Source organism: Pogona vitticeps, chromosome 1 (genome assembly GCF_051106095.1).
Source record: "Pogona vitticeps strain Pit_001003342236 chromosome 1, PviZW2.1, whole genome shotgun sequence".
Taxonomy (NCBI): Eukaryota; Metazoa; Chordata; class Lepidosauria; order Squamata; family Agamidae; genus Pogona; species Pogona vitticeps.
In genome coordinates, this window is record NC_135783.1 from 302,329,635 (window position 1) to 302,346,463 (window position 16,829).

At 40.0% G+C, this 16,829-nt stretch overlaps 1 protein-coding gene across 2 annotated transcripts in view; it reads left to right on the forward strand.

Moving 5' to 3' along the window:
- Positions 1 to 13,387, forward strand: part of INO80 (INO80 complex ATPase subunit) — an 85,162-nt gene extending 71,775 nt beyond the window's left edge. For both annotated transcript variants that reach the window (XM_020793730.3, XM_072986257.2), the window contains exons 32-36: positions 1,678 to 1,766; positions 4,114 to 4,269; positions 5,877 to 6,036; positions 6,667 to 6,882; positions 11,427 to 13,387. In XM_020793730.3, the coding sequence (XP_020649389.2) occupies positions 1,678 to 1,766; positions 4,114 to 4,269; positions 5,877 to 6,036; positions 6,667 to 6,882; positions 11,427 to 11,632 (827 nt within the window). In that variant the 3' untranslated portion in view covers positions 11,633 to 13,387. The remainder of the gene's footprint in view (positions 1 to 1,677; positions 1,767 to 4,113; positions 4,270 to 5,876; positions 6,037 to 6,666; positions 6,883 to 11,426) is intronic.
- The last annotated feature ends 3,442 nt before the right edge of the window (positions 13,388 to 16,829 follow it).

A 16,829-nucleotide genomic window follows, 5' to 3' on the forward strand; every position in this document is an offset into this window, starting at 1 on the left:
ATACTACTTTGAGTTTGTTCATTAGTACCTTGCAATAAAGTATGTCTGTAGAATATTCCCAAGTTGGAAGTAATGTGATGAGAAACTTCTCTTCTCCTATCTTTAAATGTGCTTTGGTACACAAGAAGTCAGAGTGGAAGAAAAGACATCACCACGGCAGGGCAAGGTAGAATGGGGACTGCTGCTACTAGTAGTTTCCTTAACAAAGCCCATAAGAAGCTGTATCATGCAGCAAACATTAGTCAAAAGAGGAAGCCAGCATTTCTTCCTTTTTAAAATATCTTTAAAGTGTGGAAGTAAGACTAGAGTATAAAACTGTTAGCTGTATCTGCCTGCTGAGCCAGACGTCGGGAGTTTTGATTCCCCACTGTGTCTCCTGGAAGAGCCCCAGCCTGCATGCTTTGGGCAAGCTGCACAGTCCCAGGGCACCCCTAGAAAAAGGGAATGGTAAATCACTTCTGTGTATTCTCTATCTAGAAAACTCTAGAAAGTGTTGCCATAAGTCAAAATTGACTTGACGGCACACAATTATATTGTTGTTATTATAAAACAAATATTTTAGAAGGGCTGTTGCAGTTATTCATTGATTGTAAAGCAGTGATTTGTTGAAGAAAGTTGTGAATAATTTCAAGCTACCATGTGTGGCATCTCATTAGAAGGCAAAGCATAACTAAACCCAGTGTAAGGAAATAAAGAGAAAGAAGGATATACAGCAGCAGTGGGATGATTAAAATATTGCAAGATGGAGATCAGGTCATTCGAGGTCCATACCAGCAGGCTTTACAAAATGAACGAGAGAGTGAGAAGTGCTACATGGCTTAATGGTGGTGTAGGGCAGCGATGGTGAACCTATGGCACATGTGCTACAGCCGGCACACAGAAATACTTACGTGTCCTCCGATCCCGGATTTTGGCACTCCCTTCTGCTGGCGCAGTGGTCCAGCAGAGGGGTGCAATGGCAACCATTACCAGTCTAGCCCAATGGGGGATTGGAGGACCAGTAAGCATTTATTTGTTAATACCGCCCATAGGAAGAAACAAAAAAAAAGTGTTTAATCCTTGCAGTGTAGTAGTAGTTGTTTTTCTAAACTAAAACTTTTAATTGCAGTGTTGGCACTTTGAAATAAATAAGTTGATTTTGTGTTGCAGTTTAGGCACTCATTCACCATCACTGGTGTAGGGTGTTATTACAGCTTTCTTGGGTGCAGGTGATAGTATTGTAACAAGCTCCCCATTTCCCAGAGATCTATATGTGTGGTGGCAAAGCCAGAAAAGAAATTGGAGCCTAGATGAGAAAGCACAAAGACATACTCTGTCTTCCTACAGTATTTGCTTTTCATTTTCTTTTCTTTTCTTTCTTTCCTGTTGGCAAGTATTAAACCTATGTGAGAGGGGCATTTAGCATTTCATGTCTCAAATTATTATGCCATTTTTTTCTCTGAACAGCATCTAAAGTAATTATTTTGGTATAAATAACAATATTAGTTTCTTTAAGAAAAGGTTGGGCTACAGTACAGAGGGGAGGGAGTTAGACTGTAGAGGCTAAAATAAATGGATGGAGTGAAAAGAACAACACATGCATCTCCTAGGTAATTTGCCTTAGCTCTTAAATTTTACACCACTGTTTCCATCCTGCTGATAAAGATTTACTTGTATTATATTTTCTTATCTTGGTAGTGCGTCAGCGTCAGGAGGAGAAAAGACAGCAGGAAGAGACAAATCGTGTGAAAGAGCGTAAACGGAAAAGGGAGAAGTATGCTGAAAAGGTTTGAACACACATTTGTTCCTTTGTTCTGTTATTTATTTATTTATTTATTTATTTATTTATTTATTTATTTATTTATTTATTTATTTATTTATTTATTTATTTATTTATTTATTTATTAAATTTATACCCCGCCCATCTAGACACATGTCTACTCTGGGTAGCTAACAATAAAAATAGAATAAAAACAGTATATAAAATAAAAAGCAACAATAATAATATAGTGATTGTTGTGGGTTTTTCAGGCTCTTTGGTCGTGTTCTGAAGGTTGTTCTTCCTAACGTTTTGCTCATTTCTGTGGCTGGCATCTTCAGAGTGCTGTCCTCTGAAGAGCCCGAAAAACCCACAACAACCATTAGATCCGAGCTGTGAAAGCCTTCGCAAATACAATAATAATATATCTCAAGATAGGGAAAAAATTAAAAATAATCAAGTGATGACAGGAGGGAAAATCAGCTTAAAGAGCCAGGTCTTAAGTTGGCTCTTAAAAACACACAGTGAGGGAGCTAGACAGATCTCTGAGGGGAGACTGTTCCAAAGGTGAGGGTTCAAAGAGGTTACAGGTCCAAAGAGAATTTTAAAGACTATTTTCAGGAATGGTCTGCCTCACCTACTTAAGAAGGAGTTTCAATCTGAATTTTAATATAAAACATTAAAGGAATGCATGGATGTCAGTTTTTCTAAGTTATTTGTGTGAATGGTATGTTCAGTTTCCTTTGCCTCAGATCATTCGTGACTAAAATTATTTATTTATTTATATAAAATATTTGTATCACACCTTTTTTCTTAAAAAGAACCCAAGGCAGCTTACATCATTAAAAAACAGTATGTAGAAGCTAAAAACAGTAGGTATACAAATATTTAAGAAGAATTAAACAAGTATTATATCAAAAACAGCAATAAAATCAATGCTAAAATAGGTTTAAAACAGCAGAGCACAACCATTCATTTTAAAAGAAAACCTCAGCCCAGTAGTTATTAAGGGAAAACTTGCCTAAACAGAAAGGTCTTCTAAAACAGTGGTCCCCAACCCCCAGTCCATGGCAGGACCAGGCTGCGGAGACAGATCTCCCACCCACCCCCGCACACATGGCCTGCCACCCGCAGGCACAGGTGCCCCACCCACCCATGAGAGCGCCCCGCCCCTTTAGGCATGCATGCCCCACCCACGAGCACGCCCCCACCCTTTGCATATGTGTGCGAGCTCGCTTTGTGCATGCATGCAAGCACGCTGTGCCCCTGCATGTGACCCGCCCACCCACAAGCAGAGGAGTGCCCCCCCCCGGTGAACAGATCCCATCTGTCCAATAAATAATAATAACTGGTCCATGACTCAGAAAAGGTTGTGGACCACTCTTCTAAAGTATCTGAAGTTCCTTTCTGAAGAGAATGAAAATTCTAGTTGTATTATGCGAAATGAATTTTTCTGAAATAATAGTACTTGACATTATTGCTGTTCTTTAGATACTCAGTATTGAAATAAGAAGAAATTGTGAGTTAGATTTAATGATCACAGTTTAGCAGTTCTAGATAGATAATTTAACTACAATAAATTAATTAATAGATGTAGCATTTGACAGAACTTCTGGTGCTGACTACTAGCTTTGATGCCTTTCAAAAAGAGGAGTCCAGTGCACAGAAAATATGTCTGTTAGCACTTACTAATCATGGTATCTAAAAGAAAATCTTTGTGTTTCAGAGGTGGTATCCCTCTGAATATTGATTGTTGGGGACAAGACAGGAGGTATGCTCCCTTGGCACCTGTTTGTAAGAGATCTGGACTAATTTCTGTTGTAAAAAGAATGCTAGACAAGGTAAACAGTTTGGTCTCGTGCAGAGGTTAGAAAAGTCAGTTTGGGACACCAATTCTCAGAATCCACTGGCCATACTTGCTGGAGTATTTCTAGCAGTTATACAGTGGTGCCTCGCTAGACGATTGCGTGGGATGAAAACCCCGCAAGACGATTGGTTTTTGCGATCACTATGGTGCCTCACAAGACTTTTTTTCCTATGGCAGTGTTTCACAAGACTTTTTTTTTAGCCTGATGCATAGTGAACCTCTCAAGATGATTTTTTCACGACGATTTTCGCGGAACGAATTTAAACTGTCTTGCGAGGCACCGCTGTAGTTTAAAAGATGGCATTTTAAAGCCCGATCCAGCAGAACTCCTTTTAAGTTTCCTTTAAACAAATATGGAAGTCACAGGTTGGATAACTGTTACTTTCTTTCTGCTAGTTAAAATTCAGTTAATTATGATTGCATACTGGACTGTCCCATTGTCCATCCTAGCTTTTAGCTTCTTTTTAATATTTTCTGGCATTATGATGGTTGTTTCTTTTGTTTGCAGAAGAAGAAGGAGGATGAGTTAGATGGGAGGAAAAAAAAAGAAGGCATGAATCTGGTGATCCCATTTGTTCCATCTGCGGACAATTCTAATCTCTCAGCTGATGGGGACGAGTCATTTGTTAGTGTAGACTCTGCCATGCCTAGCCCTTTCAGTGAGGTAAGAATCTCTTTACAGCCAGCTGTGTAATGATGTCCGCTAACAATTCCTGTAGGATTTACTGTTTCCTTCATCCAAAAGCCTCTCTGTGGTATAATCTCTCAGGTCTTTTGTTTATTTTGATTTGGTCTAATAAGCCAGTCTCTTCTGCATCCTCATCACTGAAGTAAAGGCAGTTCTCTGAGCAGATAACAGTTACTCAGGCCGTAGCTGAGGATGTGTTGTTAACTGGGAATAAACCCTATTGAATACAGTGGTATTTTCTGAGTAGACAGATACTAGACTGACCTGCCAGCCATCGCCTCATCTGAGACGACCTATGATGGTCAAGCTAAGTTACTTTCAACTACATGGGGGAAATAAATCAGGAAGGATATTATTCCATCCACAAGAAGGCTCTGCCCTGACATTTGAGAATTTTGAAGAGTCCATCTTGCCCTCTAGTTTAAATTTTAAAATGATTACTTAAAGAATCCAATTTAATCCTAAAATGCCTACAGGAAGGTTGATGCAAGAAGGGAATAAAAGGGTAGCTCACTTGCCAAGTTCTGCCTTTTGTCATAAATTTGCTGTTGTAAATTGGTTAATATAGCCAATGTTTAATTTTTTTGTCCAAATGCATACCCTTATTTGTCATATATTTGAAACCTGCATGTTTAGATTATGAAGATGAGGACAAAGTTGTTTTCTGCTAGTACCTGGAGTTAGTAAAGGACTGATAAAGTGAAGCTCATTCTAGAAAGATAGAATTGTTTTACTTGATAGTTCAGTTGATGTGGAAAGTGGTATTTAGCTGGATTTGGATGAAGTTGTTTCAGCTACTCCACGCCAGGTTTTTAATTAGCAGGTGCTGGTAGATTTGGTCTTCATTTTATTATTTTAAATGTGTTATCTATTCTTTCTAGTAGGAGAATCACCCAAATAGTATTCCCAGTAAATACTTATAATGTTGTAAGCTGCAGATATTCCTGGAAAACAGCAGTGGCCTAGAAGTATCCCAAAACAAGACATCCATACTGCTGCATGCCAGTGTATAGGGTACATTGGTAGGCTGTTTGACGAGGACTAGGGAATTCCTGGATTTGGATCCCCACTTAGTTTTGAAGACTGCTAGTTTCCGCAAGCCAATTGCTGTATCAACCTAATCTACCCTACAAAAATATGAGGACAAAAATGGGGAAACAGGTCATGTAAGCCTCATTGACCTACTTGGAGAAAAGTCAGGGTAGAGATGTAACAAATACGTATATGGAAATTATGCTGTCCTTGTTTTGTTAGGAAAAATTATTCACTTAAAAGAGAGAGAGCGAGCAGTACAAAAGTACAACACAGAGGGGCCATGGCCTCAAAGTTTGCTAAAGGAAACTAGTGACTTTCATGAATTGCAGTTCATTATAGAGCTTAGCATTTCTGCTTAGACCAAGCCAAGCTACACTGCATGTGAGACAGAACAGTAATCTGGATTTTCAGTTTCCTTTTCATGGTTAAATCTGAAGGAAGGGCACTTCCAGTTGCACAAGGTGTTTGATGCTAAAGCCATGCCAACTCATATACTTACAATTTACTTTATATTTACATTACATTTCTGTTTGTTATTATGTGTCTAGATTTCCATCAACAGTGAATTGCACATGGGATCCATTCCACCTGATGAGAGCAGCAATGACATGCTGGTTATTGTAGATGATCCAGCATCTTCTGCGCCTCAATCAAGAGCAACAAACTCTCCTGCTTCCATCACTGGCTCAGTTTCTGACAATATGAATGGTTAGTATTTGTCTGTATACTTGACTTAAGATGACACAATGCAAATTCTGAACTTTAGCACTACTTACGCACATGGGATTTAACAAAGGATCTAGACAGTGATAACAGATTACGGTGGTAACTCATGAAACCAAGACTTCTATTTACAAAGTTCAGCAAGGGCATATATTTAATTTTCATGCATGCTTTTTGAAGGTGGTGAGCAGATTTGCTGTTAGGATAAGCACTTAAATGTGAGAACAGAATCGTAAAACATTGTTCATTCAAAGTCTCCAAGCAGCTGTTTTCTAAGGCCACTTTTTCTTTGTCTAAAAAACAAGATGATGTATATCTGTCTCAGAGAATATTTGCACTGTCAATGAAGACAAATAGTAAACAAAGTGGTCAAAATCCAGTTGCATAATGAAAGCAGACATATATTCCACTCTGTTCATCACTGGTAAACAAAGGAGCCCCTACTGTGATTCTCCCCGGGGTGGGGGGGGTAATATTTCACAGCAAGAAACAGATCAAACTTACAGCCCTGCTTATGTTGTGCAACAGGAGTTATGCAAGCCTGTTCACTTCTTGAGACATCATTTGTGATGGATCACTAAATCATTCTTTGCCTTTTTCTTTTGTCTCCTTAAGGAATTTCAATACATGACATGCCTGTCACAGGGAGAGGTCATTCAGGTAGAAGCCGAGGTCGCCCCAAAGGTTCAAACAGCACATCAAAAACCACAGGGAAGGGCCGAAGCCGGAAATCAACAGCAGGAAGTGCAGCTGCTATGGCAGGTGCTAAAGCGGGAGCAGCTGCCGCCTCTGCAGCAGCATATGCGGCATATGGCTACAATGTGTCTAAAGGTATGCGCGCAGCATGGAACAAACTGTCTGCTGTGATTCTCTGTACTGAGTCATCTGTTCTTTAAAAGCCTTTGGTATAGGCCATTCTCTGGGTGAAGCAGAGAAGGAAGCTGCTAGAATGGGTTAATCCTATCACTGTCTAGAGTTTTCATTTGATCTGGAGCCCTCTTCCAGCAATTTTGTTTCCTGCCTTCACTCAGGTCAGGTCTGTCTACATTCCTTGTCTCTCCAGTTTCACCTTACCTGATTTCTTCTAGTTCTTGTTACTTTCTGCCTTTCCTCTAGCTTGCTTTCCTATCTCTGTACTTGTATTCTCTTTGGGGTGAGGGGGAGTGGGAAGCATGTTTTTCTCTTTTGCTTTTACTTTCAATTCTGTCTCCTGCTTTTGGACAGCTCTGACCTAGAAAGGTAGGCAGGATACCAAGTCTGCCAGTTCTGATGAGTAGGGGGAGGATTGATATGACATGTCATTTCCCCCCCCCCCAACCTATGTTTGAGCTTATGGGTGGGTTTGAACACGTTTATGAGTAATCTGGTGAGAAAAATCAGATTGCTCATAAACATGTTTTAACTTACTTATGAGTTCAAATATATAGGTTGCATAGAAAATGTGAAATGTCATAGAAATCTTCCTCCTCATGATGAAGTAATGCCTGCCAAAACTAACAAAGCAAGTACCCACACTAAGAAGGCAAAACACTGCACAGCCACTGAAACTGCTTCTCCAGTGTCTGTCCTATGGCTCTCTAAAGCTTCCCTGTAAGCCCTTTCTCAAGATGTGTCTTCCTCCCCAGATTCTTATGGATGTCAACACCAAACCTCTATCAGCGAAGAGTTCTCATGGCAGAAGCCCTTATCTCAACAAACTCTTCCTTTGCACCACATCCAGAATTGGATTGGTCATGCAAGGAGGAACTCTGAGGGAGCAGGTTTCCTACCTTTCTCCATATATATTTTTCAAATCTTTGTGTTTTCCCTTGCAGTTGCTGCCATTTTCTGTCCATAGACGGAGTGCCATTCCCACCCACACACACTGGTGCAGAGACACAAGCAGCAGTTTTACCAAGCTGCTCCCATCATGGGACCTCAGCCAGTGCTGTTTCTCTGTCCCTCCAATTGGATTCACTCAAGAAATCTCAGAAGCCCTTCAGGAGTTGTCCTCTTGGTTGGGATTGTGGTCTGGGCAGTCTGGTCCTATGCCTCCCTCTGCTCATCTGAAAACAGGCTCTGCTGCACATTCTCACAATTCCCAGGTGCCCTGGTTCTTCCAACTGTGAGTCCTTTGAACAATTTATCAGAAACATGAGAATGTTTGAATGAGATACCTGTTTTTCTGGAGCAAAGAGGAAAGACGACCTTCCATATCATCTTCCTCCACCAGAATGCTTGCAACTGTCACACATTCTTCCTTTTCTTCCTGTTCCATTTGATAGGAAGGAAGGAGCATGGTAGAGGAGAGAAGATTAAGAGCATTCCCCCACCCCATTTTCTCAGCTGTTGTAAGGATGAGTTAGAGTATGAAGGCATCCCAGGTGGCTTCAGAGGTTCTGTACCTTGCATCAGCAGGTCATGGAACTTCTAAAGACTCCCTTGGTAGATACACTTACACCTTCTCTTGTTTTCAGGGCCTACACACACAAAATGCAGATGGATGCAGATGAACAATGAGTATAAATCTTCCTTTGCAGGACACATAAGTTTCCCACTCTTTATCAGTGAGACCAGCTTCATCTGGTGTTCACCAGAGTCTCCCTTCTTGTCATGTCTCATCCATCTGAGTCCTCTTCTGAAGAGAAGGAGGAGGTTCAAGAGCTCCAGGCTGTGCCAAAGGAAGCCAAGTCAGATGAAACACCAACAGATCCTGGTTGCTCTGAATGTCAAAACAGCAAGAAGAGTGTTCTGTGCTCTGAGGGTGAAGAGGGTCTGGCCCCTCCCAACCCTAGCCAGCATTTTGAACCAAGAGTGTGAGAAAAGCGACAGCAGAAGCATATCTTTTAAAGCAGGGGTGTCAAACTCAAATTCATCGGGGGCCACATCAGCAGTTTGGTCCCCATCAAAGGGCCGGGTTAACTTGAGCCATTTTTAAAATGAATTTACTCCATGCAGGCACAGAGTAAATTCATTGAAAAAAAGGGGGGGGAGGCTGCAAGGCTGGCGGCGGGTCCGCGGGCCATCAGACGAGGTCTGGCGGGCCGGATTTGGCCCGCGGGCCTTGTGTTTGACACCCCTGTTTTAAAGAGTACTGATTACAGATCAAGGGCACATGGGGCAGAGGAGAACCACTATAAACCTTCCTCTCAAAGCCATGGTTATTTGCTGATGGCAGCAACATCCCTGCCAGTCTCCTTGCTTGGATTGTACACTTGTGCTTCATTCCTGTTCTCCCTCTGCATCTTGACTAGAAAGATTCTTCAGCATCAGCCTCATATTACAACTGACCTTGCTACTAGATTTTCTTGCACCTCAGCTCTTGCAGCCTTGGCACACTCACCCACAACACTTCTTTAGGTAGAAAATGTGTTCCAGAATTCTGATCTAGATTCAGGTTCTTCCACAGAATCTTCTGAAGAATTTACAAAGCCCTGAAGTTCAGAGCAGATGCCACCCATGATAACATTTCCAGTTTAGCCAAGGCTGCTGCATTTTGTGCAAGGATTTGGCTTCCCTATGGTTCAGGCATCAAGAAGAAGATCCCCACTTCAGAGTGAACTTGACGTGTTCGAGTGGAAGTCTTCCAGACAATCAAAGAAGCCCTTCAAAAGAGGGACTTCGTAGCCTCAATGAATTTTAGAAACCCAGCTTCTAGCTGCTTGGAAACTAAGTAGGACATGTTAAGGTACTTGGGATATTCTTTAAAAAGGCATTTCAACCATACTAAATTCTGGACGCAAGTCTAATATTAGAATATGTGAAGCCATCTGGAAGGTGCCAACCAGATGGATTAGGTCCGAAAGCATCAGTTTCCTTTTGGCTTTCTTGCCTTTAAGTCTCTCCTCGCTCATTTGTTTGTTTTTATATATAGGGTGCTTTTCTTCCTACAAGATGGTTTGGGTAAAGGCCTCCATCCAGGCCCACTAAGATAACAATCAGTTGCCATCTCTTCCAGATCTTTCTAAACCAGGGGCACCACAATTTTCTACTCACACGTATCATAAACATTTCCTTTGGTAGCCTCTCAGTCAGCTTCAGCTACTCTACACTGTTTTCCACATTCGATTTTAAACATCATTCCAAACGCTCTCACAAGACCTCTTTTTGAGCCGCTTAGAGAAATTCCTGTTTTTCTCCTTTCCTGCAGCATTTATCTCAGCAAGAAGAATCTTGGTTTTGTCAGCCCTATTGTCTGGAAACACCTCAGTGCTTTCCACAATTTAATTTTTGGCTAGATTCTTCATTCATTCCAAAAAACATTCTGCGTTTCTCAAAATATAGTCTTATCCTCCTTCTGTCCTAATACTGCTCACCCACTAGAGGAGTCCTGGCATAAAACAGATGTCAGGAAAGCTCTGAAAGTTTACATCTCCTATACTAGGACAGTTACGCGCTCAGAGGCTCTTCTTGTCTCCTTGTATCCCTTTTCATTGGAAATGTTTCCAGGCAGATCTGTATAGTCGTGCCATATGATGCCACAAATGTTTCTAGGCCCCATAGGTTTACATTTTATTCAACCAAAGCAATAGCCACATCTTCTGACATTTATCTATCATTAGAAAATAGGTAAGTGTCAAGTGTTGCTGAGGAAGCATTAGAAGGCACGTTCTTCAGAAGGTTGCTACTGAGTCTCTTTAATTCTGTTGTTCCCTCCCAGTCACGTTTGGCTTGGGTATGCCCTATTAGAGTGCCCCCAGAAGAGGGAAATGAGAAACCACTTTTGAGTACTCAGAAAAAGTACTGGAAAAGACAGCTGGAAGAGGGCTCCAGGTTCAGTGAAAAGTTTTCCAATACCACAAATTTCTGGTCTCCTGATCTGTGCAGTGATAGGAATAACCCATTCTAATGGATTCTTCCTCTGCACCTATCAGAAGGGACCCTCATGGTGAAGGTCCAGGGTTCCCATCTCAAATAAAACCTACTGTGTCATACTGCCAACACATATAACAACATAAATATTCACATTGAGTTTCAAATAGATAAGTATGTGTACAGACCTTCCCTGGTCATCACTCCATATTTTTCTTTTTCTCCCCCCCCCCAGTAAATTTAGTTATAAGAATGTCTGTGATTTGTTCATTAGAGGAAAAATTAATCTAATATGTTTTCTTTCCCAAAATTAAATTATAATTGGTCAGTTTAAGCCTTGTTGTGCTGTACAAAAGTCTAACCTTTGTTGAATTAGAAAATAGCTTCCTTTTTGTACATATGCCCAATATTCACAGTTCTCTGAACCACTTGTGTTTAAACAACAGAATAATTTTTTTCTTGAAGAAAGAGGGGAAAGCTGAAGTTGCTAAAAGTCATGATTAATATTAGTCCCAGGATTTCAGTTTACAAGCCATACTGTAGATGTGGCTCACTGAGGAAACATGTCCTGTTGTTTTTGCTAGGTATGTCTTCAGGCAGCCCTCTCCAAACGCCACTTATTCGACCTGCAGGACTTGCAGATTTTGGACCATCAAGCGCCTCTTCACCCTTGAGCAAAGGAAACAGTGTTTGTGGATCTTCCAAAACCTTAAACCTGATAAGTTCGTTGGCACCAGAAAACCCAATACGAAAACAGTATAAAGGAGCGCACACCTCAGGCGGGCGGTAGTAATTTTGAACCCATGTGTGTTCATGCCAGCTTTCTAAACAGTCCATGCCTACCAGCAAAAGGGTATACAGATGATGCCTTGTCTCCATCCTGTATGTGGGTGTGAAGAGAAGATTGCTGCACTACTGGCGCAGGAGGTGTTCTCCATGCACTTTCATGTGTAGCCCACATTTTCTACCTTTGCAGATTTGTGAAGAGAAAGGAGACCGAGACTAGGGATGCTTGAGATTAACTTTTTCACTAAGTTTTTTTCTGGCATCCTAAAAATCATGTGGGGAAAGGATCCAGCTTCCATGTGAGATTGGCTACAAGATCTCCCCCTTTGTTCTTATTCACACCAGCACCCTCTCCCCTCATCATTCAGGTTTTAAGTGGAATTCCACTTCATTCTTACAATGAGATCAGTGTCTAAACGTTGGGAGTGCCCTGCAGATTGAGAATGCGCCTTTTTGAGGGAGTGGTGGAGGAATAACTTGACGGTTCTAATGTGGATGAATGGTAGGATACTATAAACAGCAGATTTCAGGGGAAAGGAGAGAGAAGTTTTGCACTGTGTCCAAGAAGAGGTATTTTGTCAATACCATGCTTCTGAACTCCTGTTTGTTTGGTTAAACAGCAGTAGGATGATAAGCTTTTCAGAATGACGTTGCTGTCTCCTATCACAGAGTAGAAGATTCTGTAACATCACAGTAATCTAATAGATGCATTAAATTTCATAGCATTGGGTTTTAAGTATTTCCAAGTATTTTGGCTTATGTGGCAATCTTGAAAAAACTTTTAGAATTTAAAAGTCATTTTGTGTGTACTTTTAACAAGAAGCTATCTGAGAAGGAGAAAATGTCATTATTTTCCCTCTCATTGTGCCATAGAAGAGCTTTCTGTTAACATTTTAGGTACCACAAGTCTCCACACTACAAAATAAGAACACTGAGGCATGTGTTACTCTCACTTCCATGCAATCCCTAGCTCAAGCAGTGTTGTTCATTCCAGGCCATCCACTCACCGTATTCTTTTTTTTTTTAAAGCAAGTGTAATTTGTTAGATGTGTCCACATCTACCTCCACTGTGATGTTCTGGCACTGTTGCAGAGCTCTGTGAAGCTAGTGAAAGTTGTCAGAAGAGCAGCAACGTCATGGGTGTAACTCTTTGTTCTGATACTCCATTCTAAATGCAAAAGAACCCTCTGCTTTGGCATGATTTAGAGATATATGTATACTGTCTGCATTGCACTGAGATGAAGGAGGGGTCCAGTTCTCCTGTTTTCACATTGAGATTAAGTGGACATTCTTTTTGGGCATTTTCACCATTCAAGGGAGAACCAGGTTACGAGGTGAAGATCTTAGCTAAGATAGCAAAGGATTTTTCAGTCTCATGCACCTTGCCTGGCATCCCACAGTGTAGAGGAAGTGCTTCCTGTTTGACTCTGCCTCTAATTTGCACACCCGAAGATTGCAGAAATGAGTTCAGTTAGATTGATTTTTTAGGGGAGAAAAACAGATTTGGAGGGAATAATTGGGTGGGGAGGGATGTTTAATTTAAATCATGAAGATTTTACCCTGCCTCCCTCAGATTCACATGTGTATATACTGTGTTTAGAGGGAATCAGAAAAAAATGCCAAGCTTTTTTTCCTCTTTGAATGTGCTGTCTATTTTTATAACTGAACTTGTATATATGTATAAAAAGAGACACATCTTTCTTTTACTAACTGGAGAAATGAATCTTAAATAAAATGGAGTGAGATAATTTTATGTAAATTCAGACTCTGTGTTTTATTGTTTTCATAAGAAAAGTTTTATTGTTTTCATAAGGGTTTTTTTTAATGCTTCTCTTAAAATGGGTCTAGATACGGGAATGTACCAAAGGTTTGTGGATTTGCAAACATATCTTTATTATCTTACCAGTAATGCACCTTGTTCAGTATTTTCCCTGTTTTTCCAATCACTTGATATTTGTTTTCATGTCAGAGTGAATGACTTATCTACAGTAGGATCACAATCAGGGTGGATTAAAACCAATGATATTTTGAAACAACTAAAAGTCAGATTTTTTATTTGAATCACATTTTTTATTTTAATAAAATTTATTTTAATGAAATGCTTTTGGAGGGAAAATCTGTCTATAGGTAGTTTTCTGTACAACTACATTGTAGTTCAAAGGTTATTCATCCTGAAATATAGCTTAGTTATGTAGCATGAGGCTGCTGTATATTCATACAATATTTACATTTTTGATAAACTAATTCAATTAATCCAAGTTATCTAAGCTGAATAGATACTTTTACCTTTTCAGAGTAAAAATGGTATAAAATTTTAAAAAATTCAGGAAAAGACCTTGATCCCATTGTTGTTCTACAAATCTATGTACAATGAACACATTACCTTAAATGCTAGGTTTGAAGATTGTTGTTAAATGCATCTGTACAAGGCTCTGAGGTGGGAGGGGCAAGCAGTAAAAATGAAAGTGAAACCTTCTGCGTCACTTATAAACCTTGTGCACATAGCTTGAAGTTTTTTTTAAGATACGTAATTTAAATGTCACGAGAAGCCTCGTGGCGCAGCGGTTAAACTGCTGTACTGCAGCCAAAACTGTGCTCATGACCTGGGGTTCAATCCCAGGGAGTGGCTTAAGGTTGACTCAGCCTTCTATCCTTCTGAGGTCCGTAAAATGAGTACCCAGCTTGTGTAGCCTGCATAATTAACTTGTAAACTGCCCAGAGAGGGCTTGTAGCGCTATGGGGTGGTATATAAGCAGCACACTTTGCTTTTGCTTTTTTTTTTAAACACTTCAGTTAATAAACATTGATGTTTAAGCAAATGCAACAATATTATATAATGCTATAGTTTTATTTAACTAAAACAATTTAAGTAGTTCTCCAAATATGAATGATTAACCTATTCAACTAAAATCAGTTCTGATATAGCTGTTTTACTAATCTGACAGGTTATTATTCTAAATATGAAATCTGCATCTGGTTGTGAATATTAAAGATAGTAACTACGATCAAGAATGAGTCTTTACATTTAAAAATAATGATCTAAATGGAGTCTTACTGACTAGTGATTTAAATCAAAACCACCCTGATCACAATGGCCAGGAGATCACAGATTACTTACTGTAGAATAATAAGTCACAATTTAGAATAGTAAGTCAAAGTTAGAGTAGGCCCATTTGAATCAATAGAATATGTAGAGGGGTTGACTAACTAAATCCCCATTGATTCAGTGGTCCTGTTCTGGTATAATTTGCTATGCTAAGCAACTGATTTTTGGCAAACATCAAACCATTCTTGCTTCATAAGTGGTATTGTACATTGAGATGATAACACCTCTGCTAAAATCTTTTCTTCCTTCTTCCTTAAATCTTTTTTTATTTGTATCAGAGTACTGCACAATTTAAAATTATGGTTACATATTAAATATAGGTAAATTTGAAAACAAATCAAAATGTTAAGATTATTAGACTATTTTGACCAGAAGCAGGCTACTTTAATTGCAGTATCTTTGCCATTTGCTAAATCTTCTTTTGTACACGTGGTGGGACATAAATTGCATGCACATAAGTACCGCATTGATTGAATTTCTCCAGTTAAAGAAAATTTGTCCTGTTATTCAGGTAGCCCATCTTGATTCTTTTTTTTAATCTTTTACTTCGCTTCGAAGTCTATTAAGTAACTTCCAGATGATCCAGCTAGAGACATTCTTCAGCATTCATCCATTTGGCCACGTGTATTGTTTTTGTTCTTCATAGGTTTAATGTAGCCTTTTCTGGTTTAATATTTAGAGCTTGAGATGTATGCAGAAAACTTCTCCTCAGTTTTAGCCATCGTCTAGGGGGGTTGTTGTCCATGAAGTGGATGGGTTTGGTGCTGTATTACCTCATGTCATTCATTATTTGCTAGTACCTTTCAGTGTAGTTCTGGAGGAGTAATGTTAGCCAAATAATAGTCTTTTTGTATTCTCAAAGGCTTTCACGGCTGAGATCCAATGGTTGTTCTAGGTTTTTTGGGCTGTTTGGCCGTGTTCTGGAAGTTTTTGTTCCTAACGTTTGACCAGTCTCTGTGGCTGGCATCTTCAGAGGACGGGAGTTAGAATATGTTCTAAAATAGACTTTTTCAAATAATGCCTGGGCACACAAGATAACTGTAATTGTTATTTGTTGTCCCATACAATTTAATAACTACGTGCACATGTCTTCAAGCCTGTGAAGAGGTCAGTGCCTGTTTAAAAAAACCCCAACACAAATGTATCACTGTGTCTGGACTTGCATCAGTGTAGTTAGGGAAGTTGGAAAACAAGTATCACCTCATCTTGATTATGAGTAATTGTCAATCCTGTTATACAGTACAGTCAGATTTCCCCCCCAGTAAAATAAGGAGCCATCAGTCTCACACAGTATTTCTTAATTCTCTCTCTCTCTTGTCAGTGGTGTCATAAGAACTTATGGGTAACCATGCTGAATCAGGCCAAAGACCTGTCTAGTCCAGCATTCTGGTACATTAGTTAAGAAGGTGTTGTTCCAGGTCAGCCATGTATATATATGTACATATTGTGGTGCTATACAGGTACCCGTGGCAGTTCTGTTAATTTAGAGATAGATGTTTTATCAAAAGTTAAACAGTTGTGTCTGAGCACCAAGTCACAGAGGGTAGTGGCTCGTTGTGCTGAGTCCTCATTCTGAATGGTATTCCTGATTGCCTGTTGTTCATCTCTGTGTGGGATGTTAATGTAGAGGGCTTCTGCATCCATGATGGTTAAGATAGTGTTGTCAAGGAAGTAGTGAGTGGATTGCATTTTCCTCAGAAAGTCTGCACTCTCTCTCTCATAGCTATGTGCATTAGTGAAATGTGATTTGAGGATAGAGTCAAGGTATCCTGACACCCCTAACAGCATGGCATTGATATAATGAGCCTGCTGGAGTTGGCCAGTTTGTGCAGTTTTGGTAGCAGGTAGAAGGTAGCTGGTTGAGGTTCTTGTGTTTCAGCCAGGGTTTGAGCACTGATGTTTTTTTGTGGACTGTTCCTCTTCATGCTGTGTAAAATGAGGCGCAGCTTGTTGCTCTACTGGTTGCTGTAGGAATATTCTTTGAGCCTCAGTCTACAGCACTCTATCATCTGCATGGGTTCAGTAGGAGAAAAAAGTCGGGTCCCTTGAGAGGACTGAGACTTCTGCTTTGCTCAAAGGTCATGGTGTTCCTGGG